The sequence below is a fragment of the Myodes glareolus genome, chromosome 3, assembly GCF_982192425.1.
Source record: "Myodes glareolus chromosome 3, mMyoGla1.1, whole genome shotgun sequence".
Classification (NCBI taxonomy): Eukaryota; Metazoa; Chordata; class Mammalia; order Rodentia; family Cricetidae; genus Myodes; species Myodes glareolus.
Window position 1 is genome coordinate 128,414,927 of NC_142028.1, and position 21,346 is coordinate 128,436,272.

Here is a 21,346-nt window from a genome sequence, read left to right on the forward strand (position 1 = left end):
CTTCCTGTAACCTTCACCCCTGTGGTCCTCTGCATTCACTGCAAGGATCTAACCCAGAAAGATCTTGCAGCCCTCAGAGATACCCCTTCCACCCTCCTGCCCAAGCCTGAGTGTTTTGTCTCAGTTTGGTGGGGAAGGGAATGAAGAAGCTGCTGTCCACAAAAAAGCTTGTGTGTCAGTCACCAGCATGGTCATAGTGCCCACTACGTAGATTACCAGGATCACTCTTAAGAGTCTAACTCTTGCCCAAAGCCCTAGGAAACAAATCAGTCAAAAGGCAAGGGTCTAGGCCATCACAGGGTCTCATAAATAACCAGAGGCCCAGTGAATGAGGTGGCAGCCACTACCTCAGGCCCCAAACAAACAGGTGTGACTGGACCTTGAGACTCCACTCAGGGCCATGGTTCCTCAGTACCCCACACCAGCCTCCAGTCCAGCAGATACCTTCACATAGGGATCACAAATGCCAGGCTCGCGGCTCATCAGGCCTTTGCCCTCTATAACTAGAAGAAAATTGAAAGGTTAGGGTGAGTGAGTAGGGATATATACATAGCACAGGCACATACTCACTAATGGAAGGATATGAAAATGCACAGCACATCTGTGGGCAGTGGACCTCTGACCCTTAATCCAGGCCTCTTGGTTGACATGCTAACTAATGGTTGTTACTCTCTTTGCCTGGTGCATTGCCGCTCTCCCACCCTACGCTCTGGCAGCACCCTCATAATGCTCCAGCACGGAGTGCATTCCATTCCCAAGTCTTACAGCCAGAGAGGAACCTACAATGTATTCAGTTCAAGCTGTCACTGAGTTGAAATGTGGCTGCCAGGAGGACCCAAAGATATAAGAATTACATAATCTTGTGCAGAATCACAGAGTAATGAAAATGACAGTCAGATTAGCACCTATGTCTCTTGACTCCCAGTCCAAAGTTCTCTCTGCCTTCCAAGACAGTCTTTAGGCATGGAAGCCCAAGCTTCCTGGGCACTGTGCTATGCACTGGGCAGTGTCACAAATGATCAAAAGCTCATAGCCCAAAGGCAGGCGAGCAGTACACGAAGCCAGGTGCACCATTCTCTAACCATGTGTACTAGAGTAAGCAACTTCAGCTTCCTCAAACTGCGTGCTCCGTTTCTCTAAGAGTTGGTGATGATATTCACTCACATGACACTTGTACTTTTAAAATAAAAGAAGATTTCTAAAGTGCTCAGTAGACTGCCTGGTCAATAAGAAACCATTCTACAAAACGTTTGCTAGATGAAAGAATAAATAAGGGCTGGGGTGTGACTCAGTGGAGTGTTTGCTTAGTAGGTACGAGGCACCTGGTTCAATCCCCAGCACTATCAACAAAACAGAAATAATAATAACAATAATAAAGATAGATAGATAGATAGATAGATAGATAGATAGATAGATAGATAGATAGATAGACAGACAGATAGAAAGAAAGAATGGGTTAAAAGGCCACCCCAAAGGTAAGAATGGCTCTCTTGCCTGATGTCCACAGAAATCAATCTAACAGAACCTTTATCTCTCGTTTTCTTTTGTGTTTGGTTTGGTCGGGCCCTGGGTTTGGCTCACATAAAGCCCCAGTAGTCTGGGCCATGAGGCCTGGGAAGCCAGGCTGGAAGGGATGAAGAGCTGAGGCTGGGGGAAAGCCAAAGCAAACTACACAGTACAAATGGTATGGCAGAGGCCAAGATGCATTTTGCAAAAACTGTTTGCACAGCTGGAGAAAGACCCTAGCAGTCCCGGAACACCCCTCTTTTGGTCCTTGGGAACTTCACATTGGGCCTCTTAAGGCCAGGAGCAAAGGACCTCAGGCGCCTGCTGTTCTCTGTTCTGTATCCTAGCTACCATTACCTGAAAGTATATTCCTCCCCTCTAGGGTGTGGCTTTCCTGGGCAGGACCCAGGCCTGGTAACCTCCTGGGTCTTCCTGACTACCAATGACAATAGGTAACCCTGACCACACCCTTACTGTACTCCTATCATGGAGGAGAGACCAAACTCACGGTGGCACAATATAGCCAGGCTATGATGAGGACCCAAAACAGGGAGGAAAAAAAAGCCCCTGGAGATGAGTAAGAACAAGGGGTCACTCCTGGGGACCAGGGGACAAATCTCGCCTTCCTTCCTGACGCTCACTGATGTCCTGGGTAGGCATAGTTCTTGCAAAATCAGAGGAAGGAAAGGTTCGTTTTAGGAGGGAGTTCAACAAAAGAGAAAGGTTATTGTAGACACAGGAACCACAGTTTACATGCCAAGACAGAGAACACTGACAAGCAGGGTACATTCCTGAGGAGTGGGGCACGCTGCACATAGAGTGGGGAACACTGCACATAGAGTGGGGATGCAGAGTATCTTGCACAGCCAGAGACAGAAAGCCTAGAGAGACAGGTATGGCCTTCCAAGTAAGCTGAAGAGTTCAGACATCAAGGGCCACAATAGGAGCTTGGCAATACTCAGATGCTGGGTAGAAGGAAGGACAACAGGATTAAGTGGTCTAGCCAAGTGCTCGCTAGACACAGGGAAGGACTTCTGTTTGATGTCCACAGCGTCAAGCACAGTGGCAATGCTAAGACACTAATTCAGAATTTTATAGCTTTCCATTGCACCTTTATCAGTCACCCTACTGTGTGCTGGCTGCTTTTCCATATAACTCATTTAATCCTTGAAACAACCCATGACTGAGATGGCTGCTATTATAGCACTGCATGAGGGAAAACTGAGTTTGCTCAAGCTGACTTAGGGAGCAAAGCATCAGAGCCAGGACTCAGATTCCATAACACTGTGCTGCCCATCATTGTAGGGATAAGCAAAATAATGAAGATTTAAAAAGAAAGGACAGCAGGGAAGCTAGGACAAGTTTTCACTGCTGTGTCTGGCCCAAGCATAACTGAGACGTCTAGAGACGGCTGCGACCTGCTGAGAAAGCAGGGCCTGGTCAACAAACTCCACTTCAGAGTGAGGACAGGCACTGGGGTCTGCAGAAAGGGTCCCAAGTGAGCACCCACTTTGTCAGGGGACAAATGGCAGATACCATAGTGATACCATGCCCTGTCCAGCTCCAGGCAGGAAGGAACCACTCCTGTCCTCCCTTGGTGAGCCTGCACATAGTCATACTCACTGTGCAGCAGCAGAACCCGATCCTGGGCATCAATGGACAGCTTCAGCTGACCTAAGAAACAAGAACAGAAACACCTTACCCTCGGCTCCTTCAATGGTGGTAGGAGTTCCTCTGATCATGTGAGGCCATCTAAAGATGTGCAGAATCTCTGGTTGGAAGGGGCCTCCTTTCCCCATCAGGAGTGACTTCTGTAGTGGCTCCAGTCTGACAGATGACATTCTGGTGATGGGACACTCACCCTTGCACAGGGAGGCAGCCCAGGAAGACAGTGGACAGGGTTTATATTGGTAAATAGGTAGGATACAAGCCACTGTTATAGTCTCTGCACAAGGAGGGCCAATTGTCATCGCTGGCTGTATACACTGGAGTTTTATATGTGTGTCCTTCAGCCAGATGCCTGCCTAGCAGGGACAAACTACCCATATATGCACACAGGCTGCTTAAGAAAAGGAAACATGGAAACTGGACAGCTGTCCTAGAAGTGGTATGGACTGCTTCTGTGTGACCTGGCATGAGTATTATTGGCAAGGGTTTTTGTTCTCATTTTTTAGATTATGTGCATTGAGTATTTTGCCTGCATGCATATCTGTGCTTCTTGAGCATGTCTTGTAGCCCAAAGGCCAGAAAAGGACATCTGATCTCCTGGAACTGGAATTAGGGATGGTTGTGAGACACCATGTGGGTGCTGGGAACTGAACCCAGGTCCTCCGAGCAGCAAGTGCTCTTGACCATGAACCATCACTCCAGCCCAATAAGTTTTCAAAGGGGCAAACTGCAGAGCCAAGCACCAGGTATGTGTGCATGCACACTAAAAAAGGACACCAAACTAAAAACAGAATTGCCCGGAGGAGTTGGAGGGAGGTTAAGAATTCCAATTTATGTTGTTTTCTGACTCTTATTTTCTAACAATATAAATGTATCCATGAACAACATTTTTTAAATTGTTTTTATTGAGCTATGTATTTCCCCACTCTCCTCCCTTCCTCTCCCCTCCCCTTTAATCCTCTTCCATGGTCCTCATGCTCCCAATTTACTCAGGAGATCTTGTCTTTTTCTATTTCCCAGGTAGATTAGATTCATGTAAGTCTCTCTTAGGGCCCTCGTTGTTGTCAGGGCTCTCTGGGATTGTGATTTGTAGGCTGGTTTTCTTTGCTTTATGTTTAAAGGCCACTTATGAGTGAGTACATGTGATAATTGTCTTTCTGGGTCTGGGTTGCCTCCCTCAGTGTGATGCTTTCTAGATCCATCCATTTGCCTGCAAATTTCAAGATGTCTTTATTTTTTCAGCTGTGTAGTACTCCATTGTGTAAATGTACCGCATTTTCCTTATCCATTCTTCAGTCGGTGGGTATTTAGGTTATTTCCAGGTTCTGGCTATGACAAACAATGCTGCTATGAACATAGTTGATCCCATGTCCTTGTGGCACGATTGAGCATCCTTTGAATATATACCCAAAAGTGGTATTACAGGGTCTTGAGGAAGGTTGTTTCCTAATTTTCTGAGAGATCGTCAACCTGACATCCAAAGGGGCTATACCAGCTGCACTCCCACCGGCAATGGAGGAGTGGAACAACAGCGTTTTTCATTTTTATAACTAAAATTACAACACTCAGGCGTAAAGGCAGGAGGATCTCCAGCCCTGGTTACATAGCAAGATCCCCCCTGCTTTCTCTCTCACACACACACACAAAAGTCCATATAGCTCAGTGCTAGAGTGTTCGCCTAGCATACATGCAAGGTCCTGGGTTCAATTTTCAGCACCACAAAGATAGATAGATGAATATCAAAGAGGGAAGGAAAGATGGAAAGATGATAGTGGACCTCAGATGGGGAGCAGGTGAAGAATGGAGACTCTAGTGGGGTGGTTGTTTGTGTCTGGCGTCTCCCATTTTTATTTAAGTAAAAGAAAAATCAAATGATATTTCAGGTTAATATGGAGAAATAGCTCATTGGGTAAAGCACTGATGTCCAGTGTGAGAACTTGAGTTGAGACCTCCCACCCAGAACCCACCTGAAGCCACAGGAGTGCATCAGTAACCACCATGTTCCTACGGCAGATAGGAGGTAGAGATGAAATTCCCAGAAGCCTGAGGGCCGACTAAGCTTGTGTATGCACCGGAAGACAACAAATGTCTTAGTTAGGGTTATCATTGCTGTGATGAACACCATGGCTGAAAGCAACTTCTTAGGGAAATGGTTTATCTGGCTTACACTTCCACAGAGTAGTTCATCATTGGAGGTTTTCAGAGCAGGACTCTGGAGGCAGTATTTGTTATGGAGGGGTGCTGCTTCCTGGTTTGCTTGGTTCCCATGGCTTGCTCAGCCTGCTTTCTTATAGAACTCAGAACAACCAGGCCAGGGGTGGCCCCACCCACAATGGGCTATCCTTTCCCTATCAATCATTAATTAAGAAAATGCCCTACAAAATTACCTGTAGCCCAGTGCCTTCCAAAGGCATTTTCTCACTTGGGGCCCCTCCTCTCAGATGACTACAGCTGTGTCAGGTTGACCTAAAACTAGCCAGCACAACGAAGAGACCATGTTTCAAGCAAAGTGCAATCAAGAACCAACATCCAGGATTGTCTTTGAACCCACAAGACATGTGGGTCTTGGCACATTTATTCCCAGCGTCCTTCAGCCATTCCTCGGGCATAGTGAGACACCCTGTCAGTATCCCAGCTGCTCATCTCTGTGTGTCCTCTGTGTGGGCCGGTGCCTGAGGCTTGGGCTTCATCACTGACTAGAAGACAAGCAAGTAGTCTTTAGATAACAAAAAGAAGCAAGTTCTGTGTTGCGAAATTCTGCCTGAGGCCCCCAACCACAGTAACCTGGAACGCCTTGATCCTCACATGGTACAATCCACAAGCTAATCAGACTCCAGCTTTCTTCCCATCAGAATTCTTACTTCTCTCCTGACCAGGATGCAGGCCTCAGAAGCCCAGGAGGTCCATTCTAGTTCCAGGCCCAACTGCCCACTTTTCTCCCAGGACTACAGTGTCCATGGCTAATGACGGAGTTAAAAAGCACTCCAGGCTGTGATCATACGATACTGGAGGGTGATGAGGTCCTGGGAACCTGCAGGACGATTATCTCCAGGCCTCTGAAATCGCTCCTCTCAGGTGCCTAGAAATCTGCCACAGCTCCAGTGCCTGCTCCAGGGTCGGGTAGGAGAGGAAAGTTTGAAACAGATGTGGCCAGCAGGCATGGGTCAGGTCTCACCAGCCCAGTAGCAGCTAGGTTTAGCATGAAATGTTGTTTGTTTGTTTGTTTGTTTGTTTCCGAAACCACTGCCAGGGCAAAGTTATCTCTGGCCCAAACATGTTCCAATTTGCAAAGCCCTTAGAATTGCTACACTATACAAAACCTACCAATAGCCCTTCCCAGAAATGAAGACATATCCCCCAAACACAAATAGGCCATTGGTTCTATTGGGCAAACACAACAGAGGGCAGATCTGAACACACAGGTTTCTGTCTGTAGCAGGCACCCGCCTAGTAGATTGGGCAGGGGTACAGGTCAGGCCAAAGCTGGACCTGAAGTAGAAAATGATCCTAGGTGAGTGATTCTCAACCTTCCTAATGCTGTGATCCTTTAATACGTTTTCTCATGCTGTGATGACCCCCCAATCATAAAAATGCTTTTGTTGCCACTTCATAACTGTATTTTTGCTACTGTTATGAACTGTAAATATTTTTGGAGATAGAGGTTTGCTGGGGGGGGGGGGGGGGTCCAGACTCAAATGTTGAAAACCACTGTCTAGGTCAAAGATTGGCTCAGAGTTCTGATGAGTCTAAGATCAGCTAAGGGTGTACTCAAAGAGGGCCTAAGGGCCTTTTCCATTGTAGTGGCAAAGACCAAGACCAGCTTCCAGACTCCTGATCAGGCCACCTAGCCCATAGATGAGGATTAGATCAAGAATGGGCCGGACTTGTCTCCCCCGCGTCCCCTCTATCAAAGGTCCAGTACTCGGGGATCCTGAAGTCACACTGCCCAAGCTCCTCAGTGGTGGCTGGTGTAGCTGGTGGAGACAGCGACCTGGACCCCAGAACCAGGACTGGAGGCCAAACCGGCCCAACTCAGCATCCTTCCTGTGCAACAGTCTGTTAGAACCCACAGCCCCCAGCGGGTGCCTCCTCCACCATCACAGGACAAAGTGAGAAGCCAAAGGAAGGGGAACAGGCGGCGGTGGCACGCCCTTTAATCCTAGCACTTGGGAGGAGCACTTGGCAGTGGATCTCTGGGTTCCAAGCCAGCTGGTCTACATGGTGAGTTCCACGCTGTCTCAAAAAAAAGAAAGAAAGAAAGAAAGAAGGAAAGAAAGAAAGAAAGAAAGAAAGAAAGAAAGAAAGAAAGAAAGGAAAAAGAAGAAAGCAAAAAAATCCAGGCGAGATGGGTGAGCAGGCAGAAGCGCCTGAGTCTGATACTCAGGGCTGATCACCTTCTGACTGTCATACGCATGCCCTGGCACCCACACCCACGCTCACATGCACACAACAACAATACATAAAAATTAATTTAAAATGAAGGAAGCCAAAAGACCACCAAGGAGCTGGGAGATTCAAAAAAAAATCTAAAAAAAATGAACCACTGGGAAAAGAGAAGACAGGATGAACCCTGAGTCTTTGACTGATATGAATTTAAAAGACAAGCAAGATATGGCCCCCTGCTTCATTTACGTACTTTGCAATCCTCCTGCTTCCTCCCTCTGCTCTGAGTCTCCTCTCAGGGCTGTGGAAGCACAGGAGTGGGCTCATGCTGGAGAGGGCAGTTACCCAGGACTGCAGATGCCCATCTCTTCTTTCTGGTAATGGGTGCTCAAGGAGCCTGGAAGGATGTGCCAGGGACCCAGGACCCCGGTCGGCCAGGGATGATGCTAAAGGAGTGACCTCAAATGTGGAGAGGGCAACAGCCTCCAGCTCTAGCCCAGGCCTGAGGGGAACAGGCTCACTGTGTACGGTGCAATGAAAGCAGCCGAGGCTTTGCTCTGCAGAGAACCACAGGAAGACAAACTCTCAGCATAGAGTTCAGAGACATGGGCTCCAGGGTCAGCAGACACATGTCCCTAACAGAGTCCCTACCACTCTGGGATATGTCAAGAATACATCTAGAAAGTTCACACAAAGTCACGGTCACCCTAAAACAATTTACCCCCCAAAACCACTGCTCACCTAAGAACTATTATACAGAGCTGGAGAGAGAGGTCAGATGGTAAATTGCTTGTCACGTAAGCATGAGGGCCTCAGTTTAGATCCCAAGCACTCACATTAAAAGGTTGGGGATTTAACTCAGTAGGAAGAGTATTTACTTAGGAGGTAACAGGCCCTGGGTTCAGTCCTTAGCTCCTGGGGTGGAGAGGTAAGGATTTAGAGGGTGCATGACAGGTGGGCATGACTGCATGCATCTGTAACCACAGTACTAGAGAGACAAGTGGATCTCTGGTGATTTGTCTGGCCAGCTTAGAAAAATCATCGAGTTTCAGGTTTAGTGGAAGACCCAGGGTCAAAGTAACAAGTGCAGTTATAATAATAGCAATAACGTGGAAAGCAATAGAGGCCGATGCCTGGGAGGACTTCTGGTCTCCCCACATCCATGCACTCACGTACACAGTGCATAGATAACGGCAGATACACAATACATACATATATGCAGACAGAGAGAGGGAGAGCGAGAACTAGCACATGCTCTATCACATGATGTCAGTGTACACTGAACCCAACCAACGACTGCCATTCACAGAGTCACCCTCCAGTTTTAAGGACTGTCACAAGAGGATGGTTGGAAGGAGCCTTGCCCCCTAGTTCCCTGCCTTTGTCAGCCATCTATTCTACACAGGAGCCCTGGTCCAGACTCAGAGAGAATGAGCATGTTAACTAACTCTGCTTCCAGTCCTCTGACAAACAGCAGGAACACACAGCTCCTGGTCCCTAACCCTGGGGAATTCTCGTGTCGGCTGGATTGAGCTTCATTCTCAGTTGCCCTCTTGCCCCAGACCCTGCCAAATAATTATTCTCTTTCTTCTTCAGTGGATTTGCCTGTTCTGACAGCTCATATAAATGGAATCTTACACTGTGCTCTGGGACTGGTTTTCTTTCTCTTACCATAATGTTCCCAAGATTTATATATGTTGTAATAGGCATCAATACTTTATTCCTTTTTATGTCCCAATAATATTCCACTGCATAGATATACCACATTTTCTTTATCCTTTCATTTTACAATAAGTTTTTGGGTTAGTTCCATTTTGAAGTTACTATAAGTATTGTTGTCAGGAGCATTTATATACTAGTTTTCTGTGTCCAACATACACGTTCACATACATATTCATAAGCATATTTTCATTCCTCTTAGACATACAGCTTGGGGTGAATTTGCTAGGTCAAATGTTAACTCCATCTTTAACTTTTTAAAAACTGCCAGACTCTCTTCCCAAGTGGCCGAGTTGTTAACATTCCTACTAACCACATACAGATATTCAAATGTCCCCTCATCATCTCGACATTTATTGTTTCTCTCTTTAATTATAGCTCAGTTTTGCCTCATTGGGGGGGCTGTTCATTGGTTACTTGTTTCATTGTCCTATTATTTTTTGTTTGCTCATTTTGACTTGTTTGGCTTTAAGGTTTGGGAAATTTATTTTACTTATCTTTTGGTATTAGACATCAAAGCCTGGGATTCATTACATGCCAGGCAATCACTTACCACTGGGCTACATCCCAAGTCCTTTTACTTTGTATTGGGGAACAAGTCTCATTAAACTGCCCTTGCTAGGTCTGAATGCATTCTATAGCTCAGATGGGTCTTGAGCTTGCAATCCTCCCAACTTAGCCTTCCAAGTAGCTGGACCGTACACCAGATCCAGATCTCATTGGGTTTGACTGGTACTCCTCTAACAGCTAACACCATTAAGCAATTTTTCTCATGGTATTCACTGTTAGTATATCAACTTTGTAGTATATCAGCTTTGGAAAAATGTTTATCCAAATCCTTTTTTCATGATAATAATATCAAGAATAGGGCTGGAGAGATGGCTCAGAGGTTAAGAACACTGACTGCTCTTCCAGAGGTCCTGAGTTCAATTCCCAGCAACCACATGGTGGCTCACAGCCATCTATAAGGAGATCTGGCACCCTCTTCTGGCATGCAAGCATACATGGAAGGAATGCTGTAATAATAAATAAATAAATCTTTAAAAAAAATAATATCAAGAATATACAAAGAACTGAAAAAAATAAATACTCAAAAAAAAATCCTGTCAATAAATTGGCTAATGAAATGAACTGAGAGTTCTCTAAAGAAGAAACACAAATGACCCATAAATATTTTTCAAAGTTTACAACATCCATAGTCATCACAGAAAGGTAAATTAAAATTATTTTAGTATTCCAGTTCACCACAGGCACAATGGTTATCAAGAAAACCAAGGACCAACCTTGAACAGGACATTTCTAAGGCTGACAGAACATTGCAGAGAAGAAGGCAGAAAGAAAGTAAGAGCCAGGAGACAGGAAGGACGACTGTGAGATGTCAGCCTCTGGGACATACACCAGCATCTGGTCCTGAACTCACAGTAGCTGTGGATGCCTGCACCAGAGCTACACAGAGCGAGACACACTAGGAGAAGACATGGTCTCCTGCTCCGAGAGTGAGCCCTATGAACTGTCCTGGCCGGTACTGGTGAGGGAACGGTGTCTATTTTTATATTGTATACGACAAATCATGCTCTGCTGCTTCCCTGTTTCATTGAGAGCAACAATTACCTCAATACTGGTTAAAATAGATGAATCACTAAACCAAAAGTTATGGACCTGGGAAAAAAGCAGGGATGGCCGAGTGGGATTGAAAGGTGGGAGATTTAAAAAAACAATACTGGGCGGTAGTGGTGCACACCTTCAATCCCAGCACCCCACAGGCAGAGCCAGGTGGATCTGTGAGTTCAGGACCAGCCTAATCTACAGACGGAGATCCAGGACAGCCAGGGCTGTTACACTGAGAGATCCTGTCTTGAAGAAACAGACCACAGAGATTTCTGACAACACTAGAAACCGACCATCAGATGACCAGTGTACCACTCCTAGGCATACACCCAAAGACTCCACTTCTACCACAGAGACACTTGTGGATTTCTCTTTGTTTCTCAATTCACAACAGTAAGGAAATGAAATCAGCCTAGATGTCCACCAAGAGAGGAATAGATAATGAAAACATGGTATATGTACACAATACAGTTGTACTCAACCAGAAAGAATGGGGTGGGAAATCATTTCACAGAGTGCTGTGACTAAGACTCAGAGGGGCTTGCTCCTTCTCAGACACAGATCCTGGCTTTCAGTGGGGGAAGGGGGAGGTGCATGCATGTGTGCACGCACACACACGTGTATATATGAATATATGTGTGAGCATATGTGTAGTATAGGTCATGAAACTAGAACAAGAACTATGAGAAAGGAAAAATAGATGAGGGGTGGGCAGATAATAGAATACGTGTGACTAGGGACGGAAGGACACAGGGGGAAGGGGGAGCAGGGATGTGATGGAAGGACACGGGGAAGAGGGGAAGCAGGGATGTGACGGAAGGACACAGGGGAAGGGGGAGCAGGGATGTGACGGAAGGACACAGGGGAAGGGGGGGAGCAGGGATGTGATGGAAGGACACAGGGGAAGGGGGAGCAGGGATGTGACGGAAGGACACAGGGGAAGGGGGAGCAGGGATGTGACGGAAGGACACAGGGGGAAGGGGAGCAGGGATGTGATGGAAGGACACAGGGGAAGGGGGAGCAGGGATGTGACGGAAGGACACAGGGGGAAGAGGGGGAGCAGGGATGTGACAGAAGGACACAGGGGGAAGGGGGAACAGGGATGTGACGGAAGGACACAGGGGGAAGGGGAAGCAGGGATGTGATGGAAGGACACGGGGGGGGGGGGGAAGGGGGAGCAGGGATGTGACGGAAGGACACAGGGGGAAGGGGAAGCAGGGATGTGATGGAAGGACACGGGGAAGAGGGGAAGCAGGGATGTGATGGAAGGACACAGGGGAAGGGGGGAGCAGGGATGTGACGGAAGGACACAGGGGAAGGGGGAGCAGGGAGATGGGGAGAAGGGAGGAGGATAAACAAACTAAAACTGTGTTCAAAAGTGTCCACAATGAAACTTAACACTTTACACAGAATTGTAAAAATAAAAACACTTTAGAAAAAAACAAATGAGTAAGTAAATAATAAATATGCCGATCATAATAAATATGGCTGTCAGCATGGCTCAGTAAATAGAAGTGCTTGCCAGGCAGACTGACAATCTGAAAGGAGAGAACCAACTCCTGAATATCGTCCTCTGACCTCTTTTTTTTAATCTTTATATATTTATTTATTTTTTCAGGGTTTTTTTATTATTATTATTAAAATTTTTCACCTCCTCCCCTCCTCCCTTTTCCCTCCTCCTCCCTCCACTCCCCCTCCCCCTCCCTCTCCAGTCCTAAGAGCAGTCAGGGTTCCCTACCCGGTGGGAAGTCCAAGGTCCTCTCCCCTCCATCCAGGTCTAGGAAGGTGAGCATCCACACAGACTAGGCTCTCCCAAAGCCAGGACATGCAATAGAATCAAAACCCAGTGCCATTGTCCTTGGCTTCTCAGTCAGCCCTCATTGTCAGACATGTTCAGAGAGTCCGGTTTGATCACATGCTCCATCAGTCCCAGTCCAGCTGACCTTGGTGAGCTCCCATTAGATCAGTCCCACCATCACAGTGGGTGGGCACACCCCTCGTGGTCCTGACTTCCTTGCTCATCTTCTCCCTCCTTCTGCTCCTCATCTGGGCCTTGGGAGCTCAGTCCAGTGCTGCAATGTGGGTCTCTGTCTCTATCTCCATCCATCGTCAGATGAAGGTTCTATGGTGATGTGCATTGTGACACACACAGAGTCTCTCTCTCTCTCTCACACACACACACACACACTCTTCCTGAATATCGTCCTCTGACTTCTATACATGCATTGTGACACACACAGAGTCTCTCTCTCTCAAACACACACACACACACACACACACTCTTCATACATGCACACGTAACAGTAGGAAGAAGAACAATAATAGTTTTAAATGCTTAAACCATCAAACAATCCCGTGTCCTTTTTAAATTGGCTCTCTGTCCTTCCTGGGGATTTTTCTCGCTTTCACATCTGCATGGCTCACTCAGGAAAAAGCCAGCTGCCAGTGGCCTGTGCAAAGCCAACAGCCCACAAAGAGGACAAAGTGAGGAAAGACAGAAGACTCCTAACAATGGGCAGCAGGGAATGGAGGCCTCTCTCCAAGAAGGACCTCTAGCTGCTTCATACCTTCAGATAACAGAGTCCCTGGCTAACATCTTGGCTTCTGCCCTGTGAGGAACTCTGAGAAAAACCATTCCTCTTAGCTACTTCCAAACGCCTAAGGCAGGTTTTGGTCATCATATTTTATATATATTTAAAGGGAGACTTGTAGGTTCCAAGGTCTTTTTCCCTTCTTCCTGGCAATTCGCAGGGCCGTTTGACTTCTGGCTCCCTGGAAATTCTGCACTAGCACTGGCTTGAGGGGATAGCTTAGGAAGAATTTGGCTCTCTTTTGTTATGGTGATTCCACCTGTAATCAAGGTTCTAGCAGTGGGCCCCCGTACATCTGCCTCCCCCAGCTGATTCTGCCTGAGGCGCCGGGCACCTGTAATCTCCTTCTCCTGCTCCTGATGGGAGGAGGCCTTGCCCTTTTGAACCACCTTGCCCACTGGTATAAATATCGACTTGAGTTTAATAAAATGGCCATTTACTCCTTGGTAAGTGAGCAAGGTCTCTTTTATGTGTGTCTGTTTAAACCCTCAGGACAATCGTCCATTCTCATGGGCCTGAATTCAGGAAAGGACGCGCCTGGATCGGGTATGGGTATCCACAAAAAAGGCGGGGGCTTACACTGTTGCTCCTTTGAAACAGAGTAAACTGGAACCAGACATGGATCCTCAAAGAATGGCAACTCAATTTCAAAGAGTCTCAGTCCCTAACACTGGATCAAATTAATCCCAAGAGCCAGGCATAGGACATGTCCCTATCATAAGTTCAAGCTCAGGCTGGGCTGTGTAGCAAGTTGAGACCCAACTTGGGGAACATAGCAAGATGCTGTCTATAAAAAGAAAGACTGTGCAGAGCTGCTAGTGACTCTAGCACCCAACAAGCAAAAGAAGAGACATTTCTGTGACCTCTGAATGATGAGGAAAGAAAACACCTCCAGCTGACCTGTTGCAGTAGATACTGAACACCTAAAGAATGAAGACACAGGATGGAAGGTCGAAGGACAGAAAAAGACAGGCCAGGCAACGGCTGGGCCTGGGCAGTTGTGTCAGTGCCAGGAAATGTGCGCTGTGAAATAATGAGAAGCCTCATCACAATCAAAGGCTTCATAAGAAGTTTCTACTCCCCAGAAAAAGAATAATTATAAATCTGTATGTTCTTAACACAACTTCAAACTGTATAAAGGAAAGGCTGACAATGACAATGGCAAGGGACTGACAAGTTGATAACTACAGCTGGAGCAACAACAGCCTTCTCCTGACACCTGTCAGAACTACAGCTGGAGCAACAACAGCCTTCTCCTGACACCTGTCAGAACTACAGCTGGAGCAACAACAGCCTTCTCCTGACACCTGTCAGAACTACAACTGGAGCAACAACAGCCTTCTCCTGACACCTGTCAGAACTACAGCTGGAGCAACAACAGCCTTCTCCTGACACCTGTCAGAACTACAGCTGGAGCAACAACAGCCTTCTCCTGACACCTGTCAGAACTACAGCTGGAGCAACAACAGCCTTCTCCTGACACCTGTCAGAACTACAGCTGGAGCAACAACAGCCTTCTCCTGACACCTGTCAGAACTACAGCTGGAGCAACAACAGCCTTCTCCTGACACCTGTCAGAACTACAGCTGGAGCAACAACAGCCTTCTCCTGACACCTGTCAGAACTACAGCTGGAGCAACAACAGCCTTCTCTTGACACCTGTCAGAACTACAGCTGGAGCAACAACAGCCTTCTCCTGACACCTGTCAGAACTACAGCTGGAGCAACAACAGCCTTCTCCTGACACCTGTCAGAACTACAGCTGGAGCAACAACAGCCTTCTCCTGACACCTGTCAGAACTACAGCTGGAGCAACAACAGCCTTCTCCTGACACCTGTCAGAACTACAGCTGGAGCAACAACAGCCTTCTCCTGACACCTGTCAGAACTACAGCTGGAGCAACAACAGCCTTCTCTTGATACCTGTCAAGATAAACAGAAAGAGAACACAGATGCAGAATGCTGGGCCAACACAACAAGCACGCCTGACCTGAGCTGACACGCTAGGAGAGCATGCGCCTGACCACAGGGGTCTCTTCAAGGACACACAAGGCTCCTATAATATATGATGGTCTGTTGGCCAACAAGCAAATCTCAATGAGTTGCAAAAAATTGAAGGATTCAAAAGATAGTCTCTAACCAAAACACAAAATAAATAATGAAAACATTGCCAAAGCTGAACTCAGTGGCACCTGCCTGTAATTCCAGCACCCAGGAAGCAGAGGCAGGAGAATTGTAAAATTGAGGCCTGCCTGATAAATAATGCAGCAATAGCTTATCTTAAAAACAGGACCTGGAATATGTCTCAAGACAGTAAAAGTGATAGCCTTATGTGAAGACCAAAGTTTGAATCCCTGGCACCCATGTGAAACCCAGGTGCTTGTTTGTGTGTGTGTGTGTGTGTGTGTGTGTGTGTGGTGTTTTGTATGTGCGTCTGTGTCCATACAGAGATGCTGTTTGCATGAGTGTCATACACCATAGTAAGAAAGACTGGAAAAGAACACACATGGAATAACTGCAGAAGAGCAAGGAGCTAGAAACAGTCAGCAACACTGAGGAATTTCTCGACACTCCCAAGCAGATGGACTACAAATGACAGAAAACAAATCTACACTAAGGACTCTGCCCAGCAAATTGCAACCTCCAGAGAAATGAATGGGTTTCCTGAGCCAAGCATAGTGAATCTGCCAGGCTGGGGGCAACAGAGCTAGAAACAGGGCTGATGGCAGTTGGCACTAACATGTAAATGGCCTGCAGTTCAGAGCTCTGACCTTGCTCTGCCCAACACAGGGAGCAGCTGACAGGCATCTGTCCCGAGTTTCATTCTCAGTACAAAACCAGATTCGTTGTCTCTGTGGCTTCAAAGAGAGGCAGAACACAGGAAAGCTGGGCCCTAGTTAAAACCACTACCACGACAATCATGGAAGAAGAAAGAACAGTCAGCAAATGTGTGTCATCCCTCAGGCTTCTCTGCCTTCAGAAGCTTCCCTCTGATGAGTCAGTCTACCTTGGGACCGCACAGCTGTTACCTTTCTGGTTGAGTGGCAGTGACATTCCTAAAGAGAGATGGGTGGTGTCATCCACACGCATCACTACCCTCAGTCTTCAAAATACAGCCACTGGCTATCCACCATCTCCCAGCCCAGATACCCTGGAGCAAAGGTACCCTGGCTCTCTTCCCACCGCTTGCCATCCAGGATGCTAGAGACTCCAGGGAGGGCAATGATGAGGCTTATTGAGCAAGCTAAAAACTTGGTATCCTTTCAAGAAGATTTTCTGCAAGTATCCAACAGTTTTATGATTTGGATTTTTCTATATCAAATAATTGTACCTAAATTCATACAGAAATTTCATGAACAAGAACAACCAAAATAACATTGAAGAAGAAGAAAATTAAAGGATTTGTGCTTTGGGGTTTCAAAACTTACTACAAAGCAAAGTAACCAAGTCTGTGTGGTATGTGGGTGGTGCCAAAGTAGCAGATTCATGAAATAAATCAGAAGGTCCAAAAATAAAACCATACAGCTATAGTACTTGTTTTTTTTTTTAAAAAAAAAAGAAGCTTGCTTTAAACTTTTTTTTAAATGTTTGATTGTTTATTGAGTGTGGCATACACACATGTGTGCACCTATGTGTGTACATGAAGAGGTCAAAGAAGAATGCAAGCTGCTCTCCTTTATTGCTCCCTGTCTTGTTCCCCTTGAGATAGTCTCTCACTGAACCTGGATCTTATTGTTTTGTTGTGGTTCTATGTTGTGTTGTGTTTGTTTAAGACAGAGTCTCTCAAAGGAGGAAATAGAATTATCAGGTCATATTTCAAAAACCTGTACTCCACAAAATTGGAAAATTTAAAGGAAATGGACAATTTTCTGGATAAATATCACATACCAAAATTAAATCAAGACCAGGTAAGCAAATTAAACAGACCTATAACTGCTGAAGAAATGGAAACAGTCATCAAAAGTCTCCCAACTAAAAAAAGCCCAGGACCAGATGGTTTCAGCTCAGAATTCTACAAAACTTTCAAAAAAAAGAACTAATACCAATACTCCTCAAATTATTTCACACAATAGAAACAGAAGGAACATTGCCAAACTCTTTTTATGAGGCTACAATTACCCTGATACCCAAACCACAAAATGATTTTACTAAGAAAGAGAATTACAGAGCAATCTCACTCATGAACACTGATGCAAAAATACTAAATAAAATACTGGCAAATCGAATCCAAGAACACATCAGAACCATCATCCACCATGATCAAGTTGGCTTCATCCCAGAGATGCTAGGATGATTCAACATACAAAAATCTGTCAACGTAATCCACCAAATAAACAGGCTGAAAAATAAAAACCACATGATCATCTCATTAGATGCCAAAAAAGCTTTGACAAAATACAACATCCCTTCATGATAAAGGTCTTGGAGAGAGCAAGGACACAAGGAACATACTTAAATATAATTAAGGCATATACAGCAAGCCAACAGCCAACATCAAATGGAGAGAAACTCCCAGCAATCCCACTGAAATCAGAAACAAGACAAGGCTGTCCTCTCTCTCCATATCTATTCAATTTAGTTCTTGAGGTCCTAGTTAGAGCAATAAGACACCAAAAGGAGATCAAGGGGATACAAATTGGAAAAAAAAAAAAGAAGTCAAACTCTCAATCTTTGATGATATGATAGTTTACATAAGCAACCCCAAAAATTCTACCAAGGAACTTCTACAACTCATAAACATTTTCAGTAATGTAGCAGGATACAAGATTAACTAAAAAGCAGTAGCCCTCCTGTACACAGATGATAAGAGGGCTGGGGAAGAAATCAGAGAATCAACACCCTTCACAATAGCCACAAATAGCATAAAATATATCAGAGTAACTCTAATCAAACAAGTGGAAGACTTATATGAAAAGAACTTTAAATCTTTGAAGAAAGAAATTGAAGAAGACACCAGAAAGTGGAATGATCTCCCATGCTCTTGGGTAGGCAGAATTAACATAGTAAAAATCTTACCAAAAGCAATCTACAGATTCAACACAATGTTCATCAAAATTCCAGTAAAATTCTTCAAAGACCTCAAAAGAACCATACTCAACTTCATATGGAAAAGCAAAAAACCCAGGATAGCCAAAACAGTCCTGTACAATAAAAGAACTTCTGGAGGCATCACAGTCCCTGACTTCAAACTCTACTACAGAGCTACAGCACTGAAAACAGCCTGGTATTGGCATAAGAAAAAACAGGAGGACCAATGGAACCGAATAGAAGACCCGGATATCAATCCACACATCTTCGAACACCTGATTTTTGACAAAGAATCAAAAAATATCAAATGGAAAAAAGAAAGCATATTTAACAAGTGGTACTGGCATAACTGGATATCAACATGTAGAAGAATGAAAATAGACCCATATCTAACACCATGTACAAAACTCAAGGGATCAAAGACCTCAACATAAAGCCGGCCACACTGAACCTTATAGAAGAGAAAGTGGGAAGTACACTTGAACACATTGGCACAGGGAACCACTTCCTAAATATAACTCCAGCAGCACAGACACTAAGAGAAACTATTAATAAATGGGACCTCCTGAAACTGAAAAGCTTCTGTAAAGCAAAGGACACGGTCAACAAGACAAAACAACAGCTTACAAAATGGGAAAAGATCTTCACTAACCCCACATCAGACAGAGGTCTGATCTCCAAAATATACAAAGAACTCAAGAAATTGGACACCAAAAGAACACATAATCCAATTAAAAAAAAAATGGAGTACAGACCTAAACAGTGAACTCTCATCAGAGGAATCTAAAATGGCTGAAAGACACTTAAGGAAATGTTCAACATCCTTAGTCATCAGAGAAATGCAAATCAAAACAACTCTGAGATTCCATCTTACACCTGTAAGAATGGCCAAGACCAAAAACACTGATGACAACTTATGCTGGAGAGGTTGTGGGAAAAATGGAACACTTCTGCATTGCTGGTGGGAATGCAAGCTGGTACAACCCCTTTGGATGTCAGGTTGGCGATTTCTCAGAAAATTAGAAAACAACCTTCCTCAAGACCCAGTAATATCACTTTTGGGTATATATCCAAAGGATGCTCAATTGTGCTGCAAGGACATGTACTCAACTATGATCATAGCAGCTTTGTTTGTCACAGCCAGAACCTGGAAACAACCTAAATTTCCCTCGACCGAAGAATGGATAAGAAAAATGTGGTACATTTACACAATGGAGTACTACACAGCAGAAAAAAATAACAACATCTTGAATTTTGCAGGAAAATGAATGGAGCTAGAAAATATTATTTTGAGTGAGGTAACCCAGACACAGAGAGACAATTATCACATGTAGTCACTCATAGGTGGTTTTTAAACATAAAGCAAAGAAAGCCAGCCTATAAACCACAATCCCAGAGAACTTAGACAATAATGAGGACACTAAGAGAGACTTACATAGATCTCATCTACATGCGAAGTAGAAAGTAGAAAAAGACAAGAACTCCTGAGTAAATTGGGAGCATGAGGACCTTGGGGGATGGCTGAAGTGGGAGGGGAGAGGCAGGGAGGGGAGCTGAGAAAAATGTAGAGCTCAATAAATATCAATTAAAAAAGACAAAAAAAAAAGAGAAAAACATGCGAGTTTCCATTTACATAAAATCCCCCCAATGAGGTATATGTATCAAGGCAGAAAAGACAGTGGTGATTGTTTGGGGTTGGGATGAGGTGGGGTGGGGATTAGAAAAAATAAGTTAAAGGGTAATGGAAAAATTATAAAATTGATGGCCATAATAGTTGTACAACTCCACAAATATACTCAAAACCATGGTTGTACATTTCCAATGAGTAAACTGTGTTCATATGAGTAATATCATAGCAGAACTCTTAGCATAAAATTAACAAATACCCTAATCAACATTAGAGGCAAGATCCTGGAAAATACAACCACAAACACCTACAATGAGTTCTTCAAATTACCTCAAATTACAATAAAGAAGGAATAGCTGGATCCTGGTCTCAGCTTGTATACACCTTCCCTTTAAGCCAGCTAAATTCCCAGAAGCAATGAGTGTTAGATGACTTGCCCCTTCTTGAGAAATGGGTTGTGGTCATGATACCCATTCTATGTGTGGAGGTGAAAGAGAAAGAGACAGAGATACACATACATAGATAGATAGATAGATAGATAGATAGATAGATAGATAGATAGATAGATAGATAGATAGATAGATAGATAGATAGATGAGAGAGAGAGAGAGACTGACTTCCTGTAGGGAATTCTGATTGAAATACTTTTTTCTCTTTGTGTTCCACCTCCTTTAAATGTTTGCAGCATCATCACCAGGTTCCTCCACAGTGAAATTCACTGTTAAAGGCCAGGGGCTGCCTGGGTTGAGGAGAGGCCAAGGAGCCAAGAAAATTAGCCAAGATATTTGCATCGAACAGGACACATATTGGCTACCAAAACCGACCTGGAATCCAGAGCTTCTAAGTCTGGTTCATGTTCAAAATACCCCTAGGAAGTCTTTAAAGGTTAGAGTCTCAAGATATACTCATAGTTATTAAAACTTACTCTCTGGGAAAGGACCCTGGGAACCTGCATGTTGGGGTGGGACATAACCCAATGGGGTAGAACATTTACCTAGTGTAAGAGCCCTGGGTTCAGTCTCCACCACCACAACTAAAAGTCAAAAAATGCTTCTGGACTTGTTTGGTAACCACTAACAGGAATCGCCATGAACTATAAGCAAAGATTATTCAGAGCCCAGGAGCAATTAGCAGCCCAATAATAAGGTCACCATGGCAAATGGCGCCCAGGAAACAGACTTGGAAATATTTTCAAGCATTCAAATTAGTGTCAAAA

At 44.9% G+C, this 21,346-nt stretch overlaps 1 protein-coding gene across 5 annotated transcripts in view; it reads right to left on the minus strand.

Moving 5' to 3' along the window:
- Positions 1-21,346, minus strand: part of Rgs3 (regulator of G protein signaling 3) — a 136,991-nt gene that overhangs the window by 95,531 nt on the left and 20,114 nt on the right. For all 5 annotated transcript variants that reach the window (XR_015000801.2, XM_048459412.3, XM_048459413.3 and 2 more), the window contains 2 exons: positions 3,130-3,180; positions 445-503 (listed from right to left, as the gene is read on the minus strand). Coding sequence is in view for 4 of the 5 variants with exons in the window: in XM_048459412.3 (XP_048315369.3) it covers positions 445-503; positions 3,130-3,180 (110 nt within the window). In the remaining variant the exon portion in view is untranslated. The remainder of the gene's footprint in view (positions 1-444; positions 504-3,129; positions 3,181-21,346) is intronic.